General features: G+C 41.8%; 2 protein-coding genes across 5 annotated transcripts; one reads left to right on the top strand and one right to left on the bottom strand.

The window, feature by feature from the left end:
- Positions 1–6: 6 nt before the first annotated feature.
- On the top strand, positions 7–14,102 carry TMEM263 (transmembrane protein 263). Of its 3 annotated transcripts, none has more exons than XM_057381078.1 (4): positions 7–88; positions 3,561–3,622; positions 8,605–8,674; positions 12,436–14,102. In XM_057381078.1, the coding sequence occupies exons 3-4, from the start codon at positions 8,611–8,613 to the stop codon at positions 12,720–12,722; spliced, it is 351 nt and encodes a 116-aa protein (XP_057237061.1). In that variant the 5' UTR covers positions 7–88; positions 3,561–3,622; positions 8,605–8,610; the 3' UTR covers positions 12,723–14,102. The 3 variants fall into 3 exon arrangements, with proteins under 3 accessions (XP_057237061.1, XP_057237062.1, XP_057237063.1); XM_057381079.1 differs by lacking the exon at positions 7–88 and adding an exon at positions 674–907; XM_057381080.1 differs by lacking the exon at positions 7–88 and adding an exon at positions 3,000–3,401.
- Positions 14,103–14,724: 622 nt separating this feature from the next.
- MTERF2 (mitochondrial transcription termination factor 2) lies at positions 14,725–22,462 on the bottom strand. 2 transcript variants are annotated; one of them, XM_057381076.1, is made up of 2 exons: positions 22,443–22,462; positions 14,725–18,578 (listed from the first exon to the last, which is right to left on the bottom strand). In XM_057381076.1, exon 2 carries the CDS (start codon positions 18,562–18,564, stop codon positions 17,371–17,373), a length of 1,194 nt encoding a protein of 397 aa, XP_057237059.1. In that variant the 5' UTR covers positions 18,565–18,578; positions 22,443–22,462; the 3' UTR covers positions 14,725–17,370. The 2 variants fall into 2 exon arrangements, with proteins under 2 accessions (XP_057237059.1, XP_057237060.1); XM_057381077.1 differs by having other exon boundaries at positions 22,419–22,447.

The raw sequence follows: 22,462 nt of genomic DNA, 5'->3' as shown, positions 1-22,462 counted from the left end.
CGCCACGTCGGCAGCGGGGACGGGCGGAGGAGTAAAGTCTGAGCGGAGCCCGGGCGGGCCGAGCTGAGCCGGTGGAGAGCGCCGTGCGGTGAGTGAGGGAGCGAGGGAGGGATGAGCGGCCGCTGCCCCCGGCCCCGCCGCCAGCCGGGCAGCCCCCCGAGCGTCCCCCACCTCCCCTCCCTGCCTCCCCGCGGAGGAACGGGAACTTCGAGGGAGGAACCGGGGGAGCACCCGGCGCGCCTCGGCGGAGCCACCGGCGGGAGAGCCGGCTCGGGGATGCGGAGCCGCGGCCACCTGTCCCCGGCGTGGGCATAGCCCCGGCCGCCTTTTGTGCTTCCTGCCGCGGCTCCGCGGGGCGGGAGGGCCGGGCCGGGTGTAGCGGCTCCGCCGCGGCCTTGGCTGCCACGTCAGTGCCGCCGCCCTGCGCCGGGATGCCGGCGGTGCCCGCCACGGCCCCGCGGGGATCCCTGCCCGGGGGTCCCTGCCCGGGGATCCTGCCCGGGGATCGCTGCCCGGGGATCGCTGCCCGGGGATCGCTGCCGGGGATCCTGCCCGGGGGTCCCTGCCGGGGGTCGTTGCCGAGGGTCGCTCCCCGGCCGCCTCCACAGCTCGGCCGGGCACGCCGGTAGCTGCGAGGGGAGAACGCGGCGGGGACTGCGGGGCTTCGGCCGCCATATGGGGGTGTGGAGCGGCTGCTCGGATGCGGGAGCACGGGCACGGTGGGCTGCTCTGCCCCGCCGCTATCACCGTTCCTGGGCCGGGAGCCCATGGAGGAGCGGCCCTCGCCCACCTGGAGGGAGCCGTGCTGGCCTCGGCCTCGCTCCTGGATGGTCTTGTTCTCTCTCCCTGAAGAAGCTTTGTTTTGGGCTTTCTTCTTTTTAAACTTTGCTGTGTTCGGATGTTTGCTGTAAGTAACGTGTTCTTTGCTTCATCCACGTCTCTCTAGTCCAGCTTGATGGAGTAGCATAGGAAAAGTTTTTTTTTGTGAGCTGTTTCGGACTAGCTTAACTTTCCACATTCACCTAGCCTAGGCGTTTATGTGATGTGGCTGGAAATAAAGGCAAGTTGTTTTAGCTATACGCCTGTAGAAACAGGTCATTGTGTGAAGCGCAGAGGCAGCCTCTGTGAATGCAATTAAATGCTTCCTTCTGCTCGTTTAGTCGGGCTGAAAATGAGAAGCCTGATTCAGGATGTCAGTCCGTAAGGAAGACAAATATTAAGCGCTCGTAGCTTGTTTCAGTGTGTCTCCTTGTGTTGCTTCAGGCAGCGTGTCCCTGTATGGCTGGAGGGGACCTACAACATTTCTTCATTTAGCATGTAAATACTGGTTTGTGTGCACATCAGTTTTAAGACTGCTCAGTAAATATTATCTAGCATATGATATAAACATTTCTGTTAAACTGTGGTTAAATATTCAGAAAAGTTATTGTTGCCTCCTCGGTGTAGAAATGGACAGCACTGCAAAAGCACAAATTGAAAAGCAGTTCTTGTCCAGCAAGAGACTGGGTCTAAATATCAGGTAGGAGCAAGTGGTAGATGCTAGGGAAAAAATTGTTTATTTCATTAGCAGAGGTGACAAGSAAGTTCAGAAGCTGCTTTTTTTGCTGTTAGGCACAATCAGGTTTTKTCTTTGAGGGCCTTCTGGAGAAGGAGGTCTGAGACTGATCTGSAGCTCTGGCATTAAGAAAGTGTTAAAAGGAATAGGGAAAGCTCTTCTTCTGAAAAGTGAGCTGGCAGGAGGCAGAGGATGACAGAACTGTTTTCATGGTGCTTCTAAAGCTGTGTTGTGCACTTTACTGGAATGTACCATGTACTTCCTAGGAACCAATTTTGGAGAACTAGAAAAGGGGAATTGTGCTTCTTGCCGCCTTTGATTTTGTATCTTGTAAATCCTTGCATCAGAGGAAACTTGATTGCCAACATCAGCTGTTCCCTGGAGCCTCTTCTGGACCCTGGTCTMTCTTTCAGTTGACAAGCATGGAGAAATGGTGGATTCTCCATCCATAGTATGTGATATAGTAATGCCCTGGGCAGAGTTAAGGAGGTTTTTGTTGCTTTTAATCATGCTGTGTGTTTGGTTTTTAATGCAGATATGTTGCATGACCTTCCTGGCTGTGTTCAGTACCCTGCACAGTGTGAGCCTGTTATGTACATCACATGGCAACTTGYTTTGAGGAAAGTTGTAGCCCATCCTGCTATAGGCTTAGAATTAAGCCGTGCCCCACATCTGGAAGCTTCTGATCAACTTCTTGGAGTCTTTCCTTGAMAATGCAGTCTTTTTTTTTCATCTGAAGTGGGCATGCTTGCTTCCAAGCCAGTCTTGCTTTGTATTTAAATCTGAATTTTGAAAYTTGGCTTTTAAACAGAGGGCTTGTTGAAATGCTAGCTATGCTCTTGCTGTTTAGCTACATGCTTTCTACATGCCTGGATTTGCTTTTCTGCTTTAGCACTGTTAGCATTGACTCCTCTTGCTAAAGCTCAGTCAGCTCTCTCCCCTTGCATTMACAAACTGTAAAACACATTTCTTTGTTGGCTGCGCTCTGAGGGGTTGTGTCTGAGAGAACTGAAAACACTGAACAGAATTACCTGTAAAACCTTCCAAGCCCTAATCCAAGGGGCACAAGGCCACAAAGCTGATGGTGAGGGGTCACTTGTGCAGCTTGAAGCAGTACCTTGAAGAGCAGCCTTGGGTGGGATTACCTTTTTTTGGCTCATGCTTATTTCCTTGTTTAATTTGGAGAGTAGAGCGCTCTTGCTCTTCCAAAAGTGTATTTCTTACACTACCATACCTAAAAATTTTTTTTTCAGTGTAAACACATCGGGTTTATTCAGAAATCTGCTGCAGCTGCTGAAAGAGAGGAAGAAGAGCTGTGCATGTGGCAAGGGTTGTTTGTTTTCCATCAGCTCTGTAGCCACCTTTCTAACTGCTGGTAGCCAGAAGGAACATAACTTTTGTGGTGGGTTTGCTTGCAGCTCTGTCAGGTGAATAGTTCCAGCTCTGTCTGCTGCTGCTGTCTGAAGCAGCATTATTGGCCAGCTGAAATTGGCCCCATCTTTTGAGTTTTTTCGTTGCTGCCCACAAATATCTGAGTAGTGGCATTGAAACAGTTTTCACTGGCTGCTGCTTGGGCCAGGTTTGCTGTGCTGAGACAGAAGGGTTTTTTTTTGTTTGTAAAGTCAGAAAAACACCAAGAGCATCCACTGAAGCTGTCTGTGATGGTAGAGCCCTCTTCTCAACAGGAGGCTAAAACTTTACACAAATTACTGTTCAAGAGCTGCAGGCTCATTGAGGAGGATTTGTGTCTTCACTTGGATTGCCATGCTTCATAGCAATCCTCGTGGCAGCACCTGGARCAAGTAAAATGATCTCCATTGCCCAGAAGAGTTGGTGTTTTGATGAGGTAAATCTCATAAAACTTCGGCATCTTAAGTGTGCCATACCAAGTGTGCTTCTTCTGTRCTGTGGGGATTTATATTTTTGATTCCCACCATACACCCGTGGCAAATACGTGACAGTCACTGTTCCATAAGGTGTCATTAACTTTCTGCCTTTCTCATAGGTCTATGCAGAGTACTTCTGGGGAAACAACTAACTAGAAATCCTCACAAAAGAGTCTATTTGGTGAGTAAGTTTTATTTTAATCAGCATTGTTGTGAATGTATGTGTAGCTGTACCATTACCTCTAGAGCTCCCTGGTGCTTTCATTCAGGATCTTATAACACTGTTAATGTTACAAATAGCTCTTGAATTGCAAACCCTCTTCTAAACAATTCCTTTTTTCTTTACAATGGTGTAAAATATTTAAGCTTTCTATGTAGTTCATATTCTGACAATATGRAAGTGTGTTTTCTTTCAAATCAGTTGACTGACTTCCGTTTTTATTTTTTAATTTTTTTGTATGAAGGCTGTAATTTATTTTAATGTATTGTTAAGAAAGGGAGGAAGTTATCCCTTATCTCTTGAATGGCGAGTACCTTCATAAGTGCACATTTATCTTTACATTTATCCCTGTTTGAAATCTCTTCTACAATCTGGGTTTGCTTSCACTTCTTAACATGAGAAAACACAAATGAAGAAGGAAACTGGAGTGTGTGGTGATGGGATAGATTCCTGCTTCATGAATCTCCATATGAGTTTTGCTGGGCCTCATGGAGATCCTGCCTCACTCCACGTGATCATTGAATGAAGATGTTAAAGGAAGCTGGAGGYTTTTCTGCAGTGACACAAGTCCTTGTGAATTTGCCATCACAGGATAAAAATGCCAAAGATCTCTTTGCTTGCATTCTTCTTTCCCTTTTTTTAGCCAGTCTAAATGTACTTTGAAGAAGATTCTGAAAAACGTATCAGAAGAGTTCCAAAGTTCAGATTTCTGATAAGTCTTTGCGTTGTTGCATACACCCACAGCACTGGTCGTCATTGTGACTAATGATTCCRTGCATAGCAGGGACTTTGAATCTGCAGCTTCCAAGTTTCCAAAGTTCCTTAACTTACACCGTGTTTGAATGACCTAACTCTGCTCAGAAGTCTTATATTTGCATCTCCACATCAGTGCCTTAKGTTTTAGCTGAGTTATGATCTTTATTGGGTCTCACAAATTTTGTTTTCTTCCTTSTGGGGACGAATCTTCAGTGGGAAGTGTGAACAGGATCCTCCCTTAGGATCTGCTGCAGTCTGGTGACCAGGGGACTCTGGTGCAAAGTGGGACACTCAAGATCTTGATAGACAAAGGAGGCATTGAGTGCTTTCACCTTCATGGCATTATGTAAGGTGTAGTGAGTGGTTTCTGTCTTTCTGTCTCTGATTTTTGAAGATTAAAGTTACATTCCTGCCTTCTTGCTCTGAGGAGTGGATGAAGTCATCTGCCACCAAGCAGTTATTCCAGGCCTTTGACCTCCAGTCAATAGAAATACTCATCTTAAATGGCTGGAATGGAGCCAGGTTTAAACCACACTCCTGTGCATATCCTGTTCACCAGATACGCTGCGCCCTGTTTTGCACACAGGATTTTTGGATCAGTTTGCAGAGTCTGTCAAAWCTCCTGACGTGTTAAATTGGATACAAGGAAGGATAATGCAGACTGTAAAGTAGGTATTTGAAAATTTTCTGTAGAAGTCCTTTGTTGGATGTTGGTCTTCATTCTGTGATTCCCTAGAGAGAAAAACAGAAGGACCTGAATTGTGCTTTGTGAGGTCTYGTGTGCCAAGTTGTGTTTCAGGTCAGGCTCTTATTCTGACTCAGAACAGATGTGATTCTGTTTTCATTTGCACTGATACCATAGAGCAGTGAGTAAAACCTGGTACAGGCTGGTTGGGCACATCTCYTGCAGCATCACAGAATCATCAAGGTTGGAAGAGATTTTCACAATCATCCAGTGCAGCCATCCACCTAGCATCCCTGGAGTGCTTCCAGGCACCTGTAGAACCCCTCATGAKACAGTAATTTCCAACTTCCTGGTCTGCAAACCCTGAAGGCTCCTTTCTGTGTGGAACAAATTCAGTCCTACCAACAGTGACTTACTTGCCTTAGCTGCTGTTGTCAGGAGTGTGCAGTTCTCTGATGATTTCTGGGCTCTGATAATAGCAGGTTGCCAGKGCCTGGGCTGCAGGAGATAGACCACTGGAGTCTGTGGAGTTGTGAGTGAGGTATTTCAGTTGCAGTTGTATTAAACCACTGCATTGGAATGATATGTGTTGTGTAATATTCCTGTCTAACTTCTTGCTCCTAACTTATAAGGAGAAGCTTGGGGTCAMGAATTCTGTAACTTTGAAGTTCTAGGGAAGGTAATGGGAGGGAATGCCTAATCTTAACCACTTTTTGTATATAGTGCTGTGATTTTATATGTGCTGGTTGTTTGTTTTTTTTTGTTACAGGATTTCTAACAGACTAGAAATTCTATTGTGAAGTTCCCCCACCAATGCATTGCTTTGCTCATTTAGCTTTGCAGGAACTGAAACCAAATGTAGCAGTCTAAATTAGATTGTGGAGAGTTATGAAAGCATCTCYTACCTGTGTTGTCTGCCAGTCCTACACTTTCCATTGGACAAGTCTTACCTTAATTAAATATTGGTATTATGTCATGAATAACAGATTCTAGGGGTTTTATCTGTGCTCTATCTGCTCTCAGTGTTGCTCTATCCAATACCTTCCTAATAGCACAAGATATTAAACCTTGTGTGAAGTCTACCTATTCCAAAACTGGTAATTTACTCCAACTCCCCTCTAAACTTAGTGATAATCTCTGACAGTGTTTTCTCTGTCTTCTTAAGATTAGATAACTTTTCTGGATCTCTTGTGTGGAATTGTTGACAGATACATTTTGGGAGCTCAAACAAGAAATTTCATCTGGTGTTCTTTAAGGAGTTACATGCTGGCTAGGTACAAATATATTGGTGGAGATAGTCCTTTATAAAATATAACTTACCTCTGGTTTTATTCATTTTCTRTCTTCATTCTCCTTTAAAACTGTTTTGATCATTGTTTCATTYCTTCATTTGAATTAAAACTTGCTARATTCTGATTTTTATTATACTCTTTTTAGGACTTCCCTAAGKCAGTGGTTAAACTCCTTCCACATTCCTGGTGCAGTAATCATCTCCATGACCAAAATGGCCACATGTYAATTAGGAACATACTTCTTTCATCTGGGCACAGATATTTTGATTGAATAATGTCAGGCCTCTCCGTTTCTTCTGTCTACTCTTTCTTACAGTGCTTTATATTATTTCAAGTTGGAAAAAAAGCAACAAACCTACATGGAACTTCACATAGTGAGGGTGATAATCTTGTATTTCTTCCAGTTTGCATTAGATGAATGCAAAGTAGTATCTGAATCAGATCCTTTCTCAGACCTGATTGATCAGGTTCTTCTTAAAATTTATTTTTCCTTATTTGTGATTAAATAAAATAGCAAGGAGTATAGTGGTACTTTCTAAAATTGTCCTTTAGCCCTCAGCTTGATGTGTTCCAACTCTGCAACTTTGTCACGGGTGGAAGCAGAGGGGCAGACAYGGTTCTCTCTGGTGACCTTGACAGGACCCAAGGGAATGGCATAAAGCTATGYCAGGGGCAGTTTAGGATGAATATTCAAAAAAGGCTCAGCCAGGGTGTGATTGGGCACTGGAACAAGTCCCCCAGCAAAGTGGTCACAGCACAAGAAGTGTTTGGACAMCGCTCTCGGGTGTGTGCTGGAATTCTTGGTGCTGCCCTGTGCAGGGCTTTGATGATCCTTGTGGGTTCCTCTCAGCTTGGGATATCATATGGTACTTTTCTATGCTTTAGCTTCCACATTTGCATTTCTGGCTTTTGAGTGGTGTTTGTTCAGCATTTCCATCAAATTTGCCATCTTTTAGTAGGTATTTTTGCTTGCTTTCCTSTTCAGCTTCTTGTGTAAAGGTATTTGTGTTTTTTGAGCCTTGCACTGATACCTTTAGTGCAGATTGGGAGGACTCTTGAATATTCAATTTAGGCTTGCTTCTCAYCCAGAGATCTATGATTTAGCATGTGGGTGCCAGTTTTTACCGTGATGCTTTGACTTCATAATAATACTGTGAGGGTTTTAGCTCTTGTTTTCCAGATGAGYCTTCCTACCTGTTTCTGCCTCCTCATTCCTTCTTCACATCCCAGCCATTGYTTTCTCACTCAGAGTTACCTGGGCATAGCAAGAGGGGCAGTTGACTCCTGGAAGAAATGAAATGATTTAAAGACTTATGCAGAGGGAAGRGAACTAAGAGGTCACAGGCAGAGAGAGAAGGATGCTGACTGGTGTAATGTGACTTATTTTTCCTTATTCTGACCTTGGTACCTGCTGAGGAGGGAAAGCAAGATTAGCAGGAGGACTCAGGAGAGGAGGAGGACTTAATAGCAAGGCATGATTTGGCGGGGGAGGAAAGCAGGAAGGAAACCTGGACTGATTATTCCTTTCTTCCCCTCCAGAAGAAAAATTCTGTAAGCAGAGCTGCTGATWTGAGCTTTCTCCCATGCTTCTAACCCTGACTGCAGCTCTGGAACTGCTCTGGGAAACAGCTTCTACTGTAAAGAAGTCTTTTCTGAAGTGTTTTCATTGGAGAGTTTGTGCAGAGTTAAAGCAGCCTAATTCTGCTGCTATCACCACACTGTTTGTGCAGTTCTGTGACAAGATAAATCCTGTGTTTCTGTTGCTGTTCTTCCATCTTGTTTTCATGGCATTTGTTCAACTTATGCTGCAAGGACTTGTTTTTTTTTAAACAGCTTTGCAGGTGCCAGCAGATCTCACAGGCATGCTGCTATTGTTTCTCTTGTGGCCACCACCTCTATGATCACTGGGCTTTTTTTTTTCCAGTACTTACACATAAGCTGYTGTATGGCAGCAGCTGTTTGGTTTTCATACTCATTGTCCACTCCATTGTAGTGGAGAGCTCCTTTTTCCAATATTGAATCTGGTTGAAGAATACAAAAGCACAGTCTGATAATAAAAATAGGAGCAGTTTGACAGGAGCTGCTAACTTAGCTAATAATGAAAAAGAAGTTATCCTTGTGGAACTTAAACTGCTTGAATTTTGGATTCATGGATTACATTTATGCTTTGACAGAAAAGATGTMTAGCAAATGTGAATTTCTTTTTTTAGGCAATAATGAATCAAATGGACAAAAATCAACAGGAAGTCCCATCATACCTTCATGATGAACCACCAGAAGGTATGTATTAGTTTTCATGGTATGAAGCAAATGAATCAGGAGTTCAGTTCTWGCTTTAAAAAATGGATCTGTAAGCCAAACACTTCAACTTTCTTTTATGTAACAGTAAACAAACCTGCCCTGGGATGAGATAGGCCTGGGTTATTGTTCACTTCAGCATTATCCTCATTACAAAAAGGCCACTGAATAGAACTCAGTAAACAACTGTACCTATAAATTATACAGAAGATGGGYAGATACTGTAGGACTTAATTTGCAGATTAGTTTCCAGCGATACGAGTTGTTCTAATGGGTATTTATTTTTGCTCTTCATTATGTGAGATGGAAAGAACCTAGCTTCATTTTTGGACACGTTGCTGTGTTCATAGTGCATGTGACTTTTTAACAAGATGTGTTTAAAAATACATAAAACTTCATTATCACTTCTGGGGACTGTTTTTCTGAAACCATGAGATTGTAAACGGTTAGAACCACAGTTAATTATATCCTGAAAAACAAACACGCACTTGACTTGGTTAATGCAGCAACATMATGGTCTCCTGAACCAAATGAATCCTAAATTGGTTATTAGATCTGCAGAGGAAATGCAGTTGCAAATGAGCAGAGTTCCTTCCAGGCTGTGGATTGGTAGGATTGAGCAGAGTCCTGTTTGCAYAATGTGACTGGAACATACTGGAGCAGTAGGTATGTCTGTGTTCTGTCTGYTCTTGCTTTAAAACCAAATGTGTCAGTGAGTCATGATTCCTCTCTTTTCACCTCTCTTCAGTTTATAATGGCCCTTTAAAGCTCTGTTTGTTTGTTGGTTTGGGTTTTTTCTCACCTCAGCTATTGTATGTTTTATAACCAAACAATTTATTTCATTTGAACATCAGTATTATCCACTAACTTCAGCAGAAAGGGTTGGAGTGGAATAGCTCACTCTATTCTTACTACTATTAGGAAACACAAGTACWGGAAGATGAGAGGAAAGGGAGAAATATATTTTCATGGCACGGTGATTCTTCAACTCTGTTATACCTGAACTTGTTACAGTAGCATGGTGTGAGGACAAAAAATCTTGCTCTTTTGGTGGTGTCAAGATCCCAGAAGCATTYCTGATAGCAAATGCCAGATTAGAAACTGCACTTTAATGTGTTATCTTCARGTCTAAGTTTTAAAACTGGGTCTTGTTTGCTTACTTGTTTGGGGTTTTTTTGCCTTTAATCTTTAATTATGTTTTATACATGTTAAACATCATGTGTAGAAAGTGAAGAGTGGTCTGAAGACTAGAACTAATTTTTTATTGAGTGAGGCAGTGAAATAGTTTGGCATTTTTTATTTTCCTAGAATTTTCACTAGGTTTTCCAGATACAGAGCATAACAGGAGAATYTGATCATCACTGGTTATTCCAAAGTTTTATTTAAAATTTGTGGGCAGCTAAGACTTACTTTCTTTTGCACAGTTTCTTTAAGTATGAMAATAACCAGTTTGAATATGAAGTCTAAATAGATGAAGAAAGTTGGTGTAGTTAGAATGAAGCACAACTCACCTTAATGTAAATTCCATGCTTGAAGAGGCTTTTTCCTTTTGATTGTGGTTCACATGCACTCTTCAAGCCTTAAGAGTTTAGTTAAAATGTTGGAAAACCCGTGAAGAACAACCCCATTTTGAATGTTGTGTGAGGCCTTCATATGTGATACACTTACACCCTCATAGAGARATGGCCAAATGTGGATGGAAGGGGACCAGTTAAATGCTGGCAAGTTCTTCTCTCTGAATRGGCTGCCAAAATACTCCTTAGAGGGAAGGCTCAATTCCAAAACCAATTTGCAGTTTTTCCTAAAGACAGAAATTGTTGTASCTTGTTCAAATCACACTCAACAAGATTGGTGCCCAAAGGCTTTAAAGAATGTGTGGAAGAAGCTTTTGTGCTCCTGCTTTTTATGAGTGGTGCTGTTCTAATGCTGTATTTTCTGCCTTGCAAGTGGCACCAACCTTTGCAACCTAAGTTCTTTCAAACTCTTGTTGGTTGTTGGATTCCTTTCAGCAGGAAGCTGGCTGCAAGGTAACCTGGTAGAGCCAGCTCCTGGACAGGGAAATAGTGTCATTTTCTCAGTGCTCCATAAATCACAGAATATTCTTAGTTGGAAAGCACCCACAAGGATCATSGAGCCCAASTCTTTAAGTGRAGRGCCCATATGGGAATCAGCCCACAATCTTGGTGTTACCAGCACCATTTCTCAGTGACTGAGCCAATCTCAGATTTAGGCATGATCTGGTACTCTTTAGAAAGATACTCGTTAGAAAAAAGAGACCAGGGATGTGTATCCTAGAACAGAAATCACCTGGCAATAAAACTTTGCAGCTCTGGTATTTACTGGACCTCATGGACAGTGCAAACAGGATGGAAATGGAACATGGCAGCCATTGCCAGAAGTTATTTGTACACTGTCACATTCTGTATTTACATTTGTGAAATAAATGTTGTCAAAGGACTGGCTACCTGAAGTAATGTAAAGAAAAACACATAGAGATGACTTTTGTTTGTTTCTCATACTRTTTTTGAAGTTAGTTATGATGGATCATTTCTTGCTAGTATCAGTTCTGATTCACTGAAATCGATTCTTAAAAATCAGTGGGATAAAATCTTACACCTACTTCACCCTGATTGATGATAGTGAATCWGTGAACTAGAAGTGAAACAGTTTCTGACCAAATTTGTTACAAGCTCTGTAAGTCTGGTCACAAGAATCCTCTAASAAATGATCCCTAGACATTGGGTTTTATAGCAAGCTCTGCATACTCCTTTCTGAGTGTGATGCTTTAAGGGCTTTCTGTATGCAAATAGAAATTCCTGTCTCTGTGTATTTGTGTTGGCATTGCATTTTTGCTGGAGATGTCCAYGTTGAAAGCTGCTGGCCTAGAATAAACCAGCAAGGGTATTACATGGCCTTCTGTAAAAGGCTGTGATTTATGTTTTCASTTTCCATTACCCATTTGATTATTTATTCAATTTCTTAAATAAGAGACTAATGTAAGCTGGAAGTACTTATGGTATTTTCTACTCCTTTGAGCTTCATTATTCCTCTGTATCCTTTTTTTTTCATTTTTGTCAAGCCTGTAGGAAATTCTCTCATTTAGGTGGCATCTTCTGTTTGAATTATTCCAGGCATGCACATAGGAACTCTGAACTTTACAGTTTTTTAATGAATTGAGTCCTGGGTCTGTCCTGACATTATCACTCACTGGCACTGCCTGGAAAGTTGTTCACCTTAGTTTTCAGCTTGTAGCAGACAAGTGCTGGGATGTCACTTGGAAGCTGTCCTCTGGATGCAAATTGTCACATGCAGTCAGGGTGTTGGGGACAGACCTGTTCTGCTGGTTCTCCTAAGGTGTGTTGCAGTGGAAAATCAGTGTGTTGGCAGAGCTGGACAGAGCTCTCCAGTGCATCTAGAGCTGATTTTTCTTTTCTGCTGCCTCCTACACTCATCCTCCTCCAAGCATGTTATTTCTGCTCCCAATTCCCTCAGCTCTTTATTTCGTATTTGTTCTTCCCTAGCTTTGCCCACTGTGGTTCCACTTGCTCTTTTCTTGGTTTCCCTGTTGTTTGTTACTTGGAGCTAGGTCTTGCATGAGCATCCAAGAAAAGCAGCCTGCAAGGTAAGTATGCACTGAGTGCAGTGGCTGTTAAGTGAGAAAAGAAAATATGAGTAAGGCTTTTCTTGAGAATGCTTAAATGCCAGTGCTGACATTGATTTGCTTGTTGTTTTTCTCTCCCTAGGGTCACTCAAAGATCACCCACAGCAGCAGGCTGGCATGCTTTCTCGTGTGACTGGTGGCCTCTTCAGTGTCACAAAGGGAGCTGTTGGTGCCACGATCGGGGGTGTTGCTTGGATTGGAGGGAAGAGCTTGGAAATCACCAAAACAGCAGTGACATCTGTGCCTTCCGTGGGAGTGGGGCTGGTCAAAGGAAGYGTTTCTGCTGTAGCTGGAGGCGTTACAGCTGTAGGATCTGCTGTTGCAAGTAAAGTGCCTTTAACAGGAAAAAAAAAGGACAAGTCTGACTAAAATGAAAACTGAGATTCACTCGATTCTCCAGAATATTCTGCCAGTGGCATTAATATCTGCTAAGATTGGGACCATGAGAAGCCATGTGTCTTAGACACTTAATGTTCTAACGAGTTGTGCAAGTAACTCGWTTTCATCTGAAAAGGACAGAAGAAGCTTGGCTGGCACAGCCTATGAGGATTTATTAAGAGCCTAGATTGAAGCTTTGTATCTGGTGAAATGTTACACTTGATAACTATAGAAGTGAGTAAGTGTATCTGAAGGAATAATATTTGAATATTCATTTACTGTAAATCTTCTGCAGTTTTGGACTAAAATGTGAATGTAGAAGCTGGGTAGTCTCTGATGCCATGGATACGACAAGATGCCAATTACTGTTCTCAGTGGTTTCCACATCCTCCTGCTAAGAATCCTTCAGCTGTGTGAAGCATTGTTGGATGTACCCAGTCTTGGTTGTGAACCTGTATTTGCAGGCAGCCTGTAACTATCCCTGACTGCATTCTGCCAGTGAAGACTGGAGCAAATAGAACTGGAGGTGTGCAGAAATTAGTAAATGAGAATGGTAGGTAGAAGTGAAAAAGGTTAAACAGCGTGGTAGAAGGGTTCATAAAGAGTAAACTAACTCAATGCCTTATTAGAAGAAAATCTCTTTTTACTAGGTGAAGCTGTGTAAAGAACTGTCCTGTCGTTTCAGTGCAGTTCACAGAATGAGCCTCAGGCTCTTTACAAATGCTGGTATCTGAAACTTGTTCAATTTTTTTTCTGAAAACGTGATTGCTCCATCTCAGGTGTATTTAATACTACGCATCTGTCTCCTGCAAGTGAGAACTTGCTTCTAATAAACTTCTTMTAGACACTAGAAAAATGAGGGCCTAATGGAAACTGGGCTGGTGTTTGTGGTCACCTAGCACAAGTAACTTGCTAGAAATTCTTCTGTGTAGCTGGAAACCACTGAAGAACCAGCAGAGCTGTTCTTTCAACTCCATGATACACCAGGTTAGCTTTTTGCTCTGTTTAGGCAAATGGAAGGAATTTTTCACTACATCTCTCATGATTTTTTTTTAGTAAAATGCAATACTTCTATTTAAAACAAACCAAAAATGGTAGATGAGGCCTTTGAAAACAAACAAACATCATTCAAGTACTTTGTATACTGACAGATTACAAATGTTGATACCTCAGATGGGAACACCTGTACATCCTCTGCAGCATGTGAGGCAAAATGCATTTGTAATGGCACAGCATGACGTTGCCTTAAAATGTTTGTGATCTTTTATTTGTGTACTGATTTTGCAAATAAGTAACTCCTTTGGAAGTCCATGAAAGGCATCTATTCATGTTTTGTATGCAGTATTTTCTAAAAACTTGTGTTCTTCTGGAGAGCTTGTCCAATTACTTTTTCAGTGGCTGTGGTTGTGCTAGAAGGATAWATATGGGGGGACTTTTTAAAAATGAAAAAATCAAAACATATCACTTGTCAAACTTAGTCCTCTGTTCAGGGGTGCTGAAAGTACACCATGTCTAAATTATGRTACTGTAGTCACCCATTCTCTCTGAGCCATTCAACTGCACTCTGTAGCAACTTTRTTTTATATCAGTAATTGTATATATTGGAAGCTCAGTACTTGTGAGCATGGGAATTTGGGGTGGTGGGGAGAACAAAATCCCAAAAAATGGTGTCTGCTCCTTCTGTTAGATGCACCAGCTGCTTCRTTCTGATCTGCAAGGATGTAATGAGGTAAGTTTATGCAACAAATGGAAGACTTTAACTTYGTTTTATAGTCAAAAGCAACTTGCTATATTTAGAATATAGAATGGTGTAGAGGTACCAGTTAGCTCTAGAAATGAGTTAGCCTGGGATATCAGAGGCAATCTAGCTGCAGCATATAGTTTAGGATGGTYTGCTCCCCTGCTATTTCCAACATAGCCATATCCCCCAAGTGCTGCCACTGAACTCTTAAGAGTCACCTCTTGTGTTTGGAGCACAGTGATAATTTGTGACATTCAACCAAACCCTTTCTAAGAGTTGTTCTAAAAACGGGAATGTTGAACCGGTCATACCCATTTTTAAATGATATTCTTTAATTTTTAAACTATAAAACTTGCAGCAAAACAAGTGTGGTCTTAGATAAGCAATGTTAGATATGTGAAGAGTTGCCAGCTCTTCATGATGTTTTGTTCTTRACATATCCTGTAGCTATTGCTTTGAGTTTTGTAACTGAAATGCTTTTACACAGCATATGGTTCTAGTTTTCAAAGAGCTTTGTCCTATATCCTGTGTGTTCTCYTTGCACTTATGAAACTTGCTTCATCTTAAAAACTTGTTCCAATTCTGTCCTGGCACCTGTGAAACATTAAATTGTTGCTGTTTCAGACATTTGGAAGCTTCCTTAGTTTTGTGGAGATAGGCATACTTAGGTGTAAATCTTCCCACAGTATGATGTCCATGGTGTCTTTAATCTGGGTCTACTTGGCATCAACCAGGTCTTAACAAAAACTGTAACTTCAGTGTTTAAGCTGTGCACAGACACAGCACAAAATCCTTTGCTCTCATTCTCCTTTCCCCTGATGAGTGATGCTTGGACATACCCACTTTTAGAATCACAGTGAGCTGAAGKGAGTATGGAACTGAAATTTTCAGGAGATGTGGGGTTGTTTTTGTGGTGACTTTATTTCACTTTTATTTTCCCAGTCCCTGTTTCAAAAAGGGAAAGGTTTATGAGGGCAACTTGTATGCCTGACTGCTCACTGTGTAATCAAAGGCTTAAACACAGGCTGGCCACAGATTTCAGCAACAGTGTTTTGGTGATTGGGAGCTTTCCTGAGGCTCTGTTGTAAATTAATCTTGTGAAGAAGAGAGAAACTCTATGTCCCAAACAYAGAGTTATGAAGGATTGACTGAATTTTCATCTGGTAGTAGAGAAAATGCATTTCTGCTMATGCTTTTATTTTGAAAGGGGGAAGAGAATTGAAACATTCAGAATGCAAAATGAGTTAGTGATAATTCAGGCTGTGACTCAATTAAGGAAATACATCTTTTTCCTGTTCTGTTGCCACTGGAGATAATCTAAGTGATGGGAATAAGCTGTTTCTAGAACTTTGTAAAAACAGCTACCTGTAGAAATGCTAGAACTAAATATTCAGGGAAAACACTGTTTTATGTCTTGGTTTCCTTTTCCTGTTAAGCCACCACTCAGRTCTCTGGCTCAGTTAGATTGTGATAGGAAGAGCTTTGGAGAGCTGAAATGCCCCTTGTGTCTGAGGGGAAGGAAGCTTTTGAATTCAGATAATATTGTGGTCTGTTTAATAGATAGTATTATGGTCTGTTTAATAGCTGAGCAGAAATGACACTTCGAAAGTGAGAAAGGCAAAATTCCTGTGAATTTTTAATACAATGTGTTTTGAAACAGCATAGATACAGCTTAGTACCACAGCCAGACATTTTTTCATGCTGGTGCTACATTCAAAAATGACTAGSTGCCAAAACGTGTGTTCAAAATGACCTTGAAGAATGCCTGGATTGAGAGTGGTGTAGCTGGTTTTTATTCRGCTGTCAAGAGGGAATGTGTGTGCAATAGCTACTTAGGAATGTCTGAGAAATAAAATTACTGATGATCCTAATTCTATTGAGATGATTGTCAACGATGCTACTATTTTATATTATCATTCACAGCCCATAAGGCAGAAGAAATCAAATCCCCTGAGAACTTAAATGCTGATAGTTACTATTTTGAGAGCCAACACTTGTTGCCAATTATCAGATGGTGTTATCTGAGAAGCAGTGCCACCCCTATATTTAGAAACTGTGGCAGCTGCTTGCAAATCTGGTAGACATTTTTAATCACCAGTACTTCAGAGTAGACTTTTGTTACACCTAATAGAAAAGCATGACTTTCTCTTTTCTCCTARCATCATTTGAGATTTGAGTCTCTCCCTAATGTTTCTTGTCCCCAAACCCTTCTAGAAGAGAAGAAATTAAGAACTACACAATAGCAATAAATGTATTTCCTCCTGTCCCAAGCCTTTTGAAAAATAAGTTCATTTTGAAGTCTCAGAAATGTTGTAAGAAAGGCTGTAATCTTGTTGTTTCTTTGCTTTATGATTTGTATACAAACATACTAACTAGGGCCTCACCGTAGCAGTCACKGAATTAAACAAAAATTATGTCCCACCCCTGTTCTCAGGACAGGGCTTTCCTATCCAAGAAATCAACTCTGTTTCAGGTCAGGTCCAGGAGCTACAGTGGGAAAAGAACTMCAAGAGAGTTTTCTGAAGACAGTGGACCAGTGGAATGATGAACACCGTTGAAAAAATAATCCTTTTGTCTTCCTCAGAAAAAAAATTGTGCTAATCACTACTACAGACTGGACTATGCAGTGAGAGCTGAAAATCTAAGGCAGTTAATGCCCTACTGGGTATGCAAATGTAACATCTGAGGGTACTCYTAGAACAAAGCAACCTTTATCATAACCATCACTTTTATGGTATTTGAAAGCATTAGAATATTACAATTGTATCATGAAGTTGTGCCTGGGCAAAGTGCAGTATAAGACACAGTYTGGTTAAGATTGCTTTTGTTCCATCTCTTCTCAAAGAACCAACTTCCTTTKTAATTTGCTTTTGCATAACTTGAAATACAGCATTCAAATTAGTCTTCAATGTGTAGAGGAGCAACAGGATTAAAAATTGGTCTCTCCCTCTTTGATTGTATCTTACCAAAGCTAACTTCAAAATCTTTTTTAGTACCATTCAAGCTTTCTAGATTCCCACTCTTGATATCATATCCTAATGCAGAGAGTTTTTTAATTCGGTACTGAACAATTTGTGTTGTCAACTCCAGCACCATTGGTGTTTCCCTAATCTGTGCTATAGAAATTCCTTCCTTCAGTAGTCCTTCAAGTCTTTCTTCCAAAACTGGAACAGAATAGTAGAGAAGGGCTGGGCATTTCAGCACTAGTTGTTTTAGTTCTTGATCACTGCACTTAAAGACCTTTTTGGAAAAAAGCATACTCTTCTCCATTGTARTAGAATTAAGCTGAAAAATGAAACCTTTAAGTTTGGACAGCAGCTGTAGAACTTCCTGGTCAGTGAAATCATTCTTTTGGAGAAATTCCAGGTTCTCCTGGATTGCAGTGGARGTGTTTAATAAAATAAATGGATTTTGGCTCAATAGCTTCAGTATCCAGATCTTCATATTTGCCTCAGAACCCCCTAAATTTAAGTAATTTCTTTGTAATGTCTCAATTACATTTTTGTTTTTCTCAACAGGATTATAGAAAATATTGGGTGCACTTGTCAAGAACCTGGTGATTATATTATTCTTAAGTCCCAGCTCTTGAAAAAACAGTATATTTGCCTTCTGATTCTGGTGATAGTCAGTAGTAAAAAAAGACTCTGGAAATTGTCCTATTAATTTAACCAGCTGTTTGTCATTCTGGCATACTAATTGCCATAAAGCTCTTTGAGAGTTTATYTCTGCTGGGGTGTGGAGAATTGCCTCTGGGCAGCGTTCTATAATGYTGGCTACAGTGGTCTCATCTGCTCCCATTTCTTGTAAGATACCAGCAATTTCTTTAACATAGGCCACATCCTGGAGAAGAACCCATTCCTTCAGTCTGCGGATCTTGGTGATGTCAACTGACAAACTGTACAGACTCTCAAGGGTTTTTTTATTTTCCTGTCYTGACTTGGTGTCCGTTGTGTAATTGCAATGTATTAGGAAGCTTCTGTTTGCCACGTCAGGACACACTGGTGAAAAYTTCAGTGCTGGGTTATAGCTCTGAGATCTTGACAACAGAAGATTGAATGTGTCTTTTGCACTGTGAGCRGCTCCTCGCAACATCGTGGAAGTCAGTCCTGTGGAGACACAACAACTGTAAGAAAACACATTTAAGGAATGGTTTAATGGTCAGAATCATTKATGTTTAAATGGAGCTGGTATAAGAAATTACTCTCAAGAGTGGTTTTTGTTATTAGTGCAAAATCCAGCTTTCACTTGAAAGCAGGGGGAAAAGACTTTTTTTGAAAGGTTAATGCTCTGACAGATATGTCACTGGAATGGTAACATGGATGCAACCAGACCTGATGTGAGACACTGCTCTGTCCATATCAATGTCTGCAGTCCTACAACCTCCAAGCTGTCAGACAYTTCTTGGAGCTAACATTGTTATTACATCACACATCACTCACCCTGTACAAGAAAAATGATTCATGCAATTTCATTTGACAACAATCCCACTAAATTAATAAAAAAGGCAGCTTAAATATCTTTCTTAGTTCTTATGARTGTATTTGCTTTAACTTCTCAAGCATTATTTGCCGTGTGAGTTCTTTCATGTGTCAGAGACCTACCACGCAGTGCTGCTTCAACAACAGTTCGTAGCATAACTTAATTTGGAAATAATTCTTTATATAATTGAGAAAAAAATCACATGAACCTTTATGTAAGTGTTTTCCACCAGCTGAGTGCGTTAATTGAGTTTGAATAAGCACCCTGGTATTTTGGGGGAGGGACCAAGTAYGCAGTAACATTTCCAGGCCTTCACCTGCCTCTTCAGCACTTACTTTGCTCCAGCTGCCCTTGAACCAGTGCCTTATTTCTGCATCCAGGTGTCTTCTGCAGCAGAGAGTCCTTGTGGAATAGATTTGTGGCTGTGCTGGAGTCCACAGGGCCAAGCCCTCAGCTCACCTTTGCTCAGCCTGGCTGCCCAGTTATCACCGATAGCACATGTGCTGTCAGCTGCTCTGCAGGGCTGAAGGAGCCGCAGCATCAAACAAAGATATCGTCAAGTGGATCTTTAACTTCCCGGGGCGTGTTTTTGTAMCAGCCCTTTGGAAGTACCGAGTGTGAAAGGGAGAACTGCTGATCTCTGCACTACTCCCGCAAATGGCTGCTGCTGGTAACATGCCTGGAACTGCTCAAACTGAAAATGAGAACATTTGGACAGCTGCTTTCACCTCTCCCTAAGAATAGCATGCTTCAAAAAGTACCTGCTAAGCATTGTTAAATTACTTTTGGTTCCGGATTTTTTTGTTCGATTTTTTTTATGAGATTAAATACTGTTATGATCATGCAGTTTAATCTCCTACATAATAGACCAAGATACCTATTGCACAGCTGTACAAGATCCCTAGAATCTTCCTTATAGCCCATCCTCGAAGAAAATATGTGGTTTGTTTATGGAACTTTAGTGGTAGATCCYCTTTCTAGTTGCCAGGTAAGGTTAAGTATTTTCTAGAGGTAAATCCTTTATCTCTACAAAGTGGATCTTTGCTTTTAGGTTGGGTTTTTTTTTTCTGCTTCTAAGCTCTTCTTATGTTACTACATCATAAACTAATAGAATAAGACATTATTTCCTATATGCAAGCTTATGTTACTAACAGAARTTGTTAACTGACAACTTGTTCTTCAGTATTATTTCACACCTCTAGGGCAAAGCCAGTTGCCTCAAGGCTGATGGTTTTTCCATACACTTTGTGACTTGAGAAATGCTGTCCCAAGCCCCACCACAGAGGAAGGGATTTCTCCCAGTAACCATGAAAGTGTAGGTAAGTCACAGTTGTTTTGTGTGCTGACCTTTCCATGTCCTGAAAAAGTGACTGCAAACTAAAGTCTCTCCTCCACCATGCCTGTGTCTGAGCACTTGGAGTAGTTCTACTGAGTTAAGTGGATCTAATCAGAATAAGTAAATCTCTGAAGGACCARGGCTTTCTTCATTAATGCTTCAGCTCAAGTAGAAGCTACAGCAAAGCAAAACGTCAAAATTGTTTGAGATGTCAAATATTTCCAAAATACAAACTGCAAAAAATAACCATGACTTACTTTTACTTCAATGTGTAATTCTGCTGTTTAACAAAACTGGCTTAAGAATAATGAGGTCCCTTCAAATATTGTAATTTTTACTATAACAGATTTACTATTTTTTTAAAATCTGATATAGTCAATTGTGCTATTTCAAAATATGACATGAGAATGGCTGTCATATTCACTTAAAAAAAGCTTTAAAAATGCCTGGCATCATAGTCAATTAGTGAGGATCATCAGAAACACAGAATWCTGTAAAAGAAAGGAAAATTTTATTTGCCAAAACTCATTTGACTGGGATATTCAGAAGCCCTTGTGAAAAAGCCCTATGCAAAATACAACATGCAAAATAACATGAACAAATTAGAATGTCATTGTGTTCTATGGAAACCAAGAAGATCTGAGTTATGATTTGATGTATTTCCAAGACCATAGAGGACAGTATCACATTTCCAGGGTAGGGAACTGATTTCAACAATTCTGAGTTCTTGTAAAGCTCTTGTTGGATCTAAAGTGCAGGACCACTGTAACTTTTTACACACTTAGGGTATTGTAAAACAATTGAGGGATTAAGAAAAAAAACCTCAGCCAGCTTAGATAAGATGTTCACCCTCACTGCCAACAGCACCCTCTCACCACCAAGTGTTAGMACAGCAATAAGGAAGTGAGCTAATGTCTGAAGTTACCTGTGATCCTGCTTGCTAGCACACTTGCAGAGACCTGTATGTACAGAACAAAGGGGTGCTCTAAATTTCATTATTTAATATGACTTCTACATAGATCTTCTATAGGAAATGGATACAAGGGTTAACTGGTTGATTTATCTATCCCTCATTTGAATTTCTGAATGTGTGTTTTGAAAATGAGCAAACCCAAACTTTTACTMATGTTGGATTGTTCACAAAATCTTTCAGGAAAGAGGGCAACGGTATGACTGCTGACCACTACCATTCTCATTACAGRAAACTTAGTAGGCTGTAAAGAATTAAATGAAATTACTGAATGCCTAGATTGAACTTTGAGTTAATCAGGAAGAGTCAGGAAGAGAGCAGTGTAGGCAGGTTTTGAATGGTTTGCGAAGGAATCTGGGGCTGTGAGAGGTAGCACTTTTGCAGATTAATGCACAGCAAATGTTCACCATCCTGCACTTACAAAAAATGAATCGCTGCTTTGCATTAGTGGTGGAAATGAGGTAAAGGATCATAAAAGATACTCTACACATAGACAAAGCTTTCTAGAAGAAAACACACAGGATCCTAGGCTAAACCAGGTCTTTAGGGGCATCAAGAGATCAAAGCAGGGTCTGCAGGCTCCAGGCTGCTTTGTCAATCTGTTCTTTAAAACCTCCAGACATGGAGCCCACCCGGCCTCTGTGGGTTACCTGTTCTACTACTCAACTGTCCTCATGGGAACAAAACGTTTGAAAAGGCATTTGAGAAGCGCATAAGGACCATTTGAGAAGCGCATAAGGACCATCTGAGAAGCGCATAAGGACGCATTGCACTATTTAAACCACTGGTCATTAAGTGGCGGGGGTGCTTTCAGTACAGACAGAAAGGGCAGGCAGGAGGCGGATGTTTTCCTGCAGCCGGCACCGGAGCAGAGGCTGCAGGCCCGTCCGGCCCCGAGCGCTCCCGCAGCCGCTCCGGGCCGCTCCTGCCCGAGGCCCCGCGCATCCCTCACAACTGCCCGCTGCACCCTCAGCACCGCGCGGCTTCTCCCGGTGCCCGCTCCACCCTCAGCGCCGCGCCGGATGTTGTTATTGTTAAAAGAATATTAATAACAAGCGCCCCCCGTGCCCCAGCGCCGGGCCGGCCGCTCCCCCGAGCCCCCGCGGCCCTCTCCCGTTCCCTCTCCCGTTCCCTCTCCCGTTCCCTCACCCGTTCCCTCACCCGTTCCCTCTCCCGTTCCCTCACCGCGCTCGCCGCCGCCGGGC

The sequence above is a fragment of the Malurus melanocephalus genome, unplaced genomic scaffold, assembly GCF_030028575.1.
Source record: "Malurus melanocephalus ecotype Western Australia unplaced genomic scaffold, MMel_1.1 scaffold_490, whole genome shotgun sequence".
NCBI classification, from domain to species: domain Eukaryota; kingdom Metazoa; phylum Chordata; class Aves; order Passeriformes; family Maluridae; genus Malurus; species Malurus melanocephalus.
Note: the sequence above shows the minus strand (reverse complement) of the source record. Positions and strands in the feature narration are given on the sequence as shown.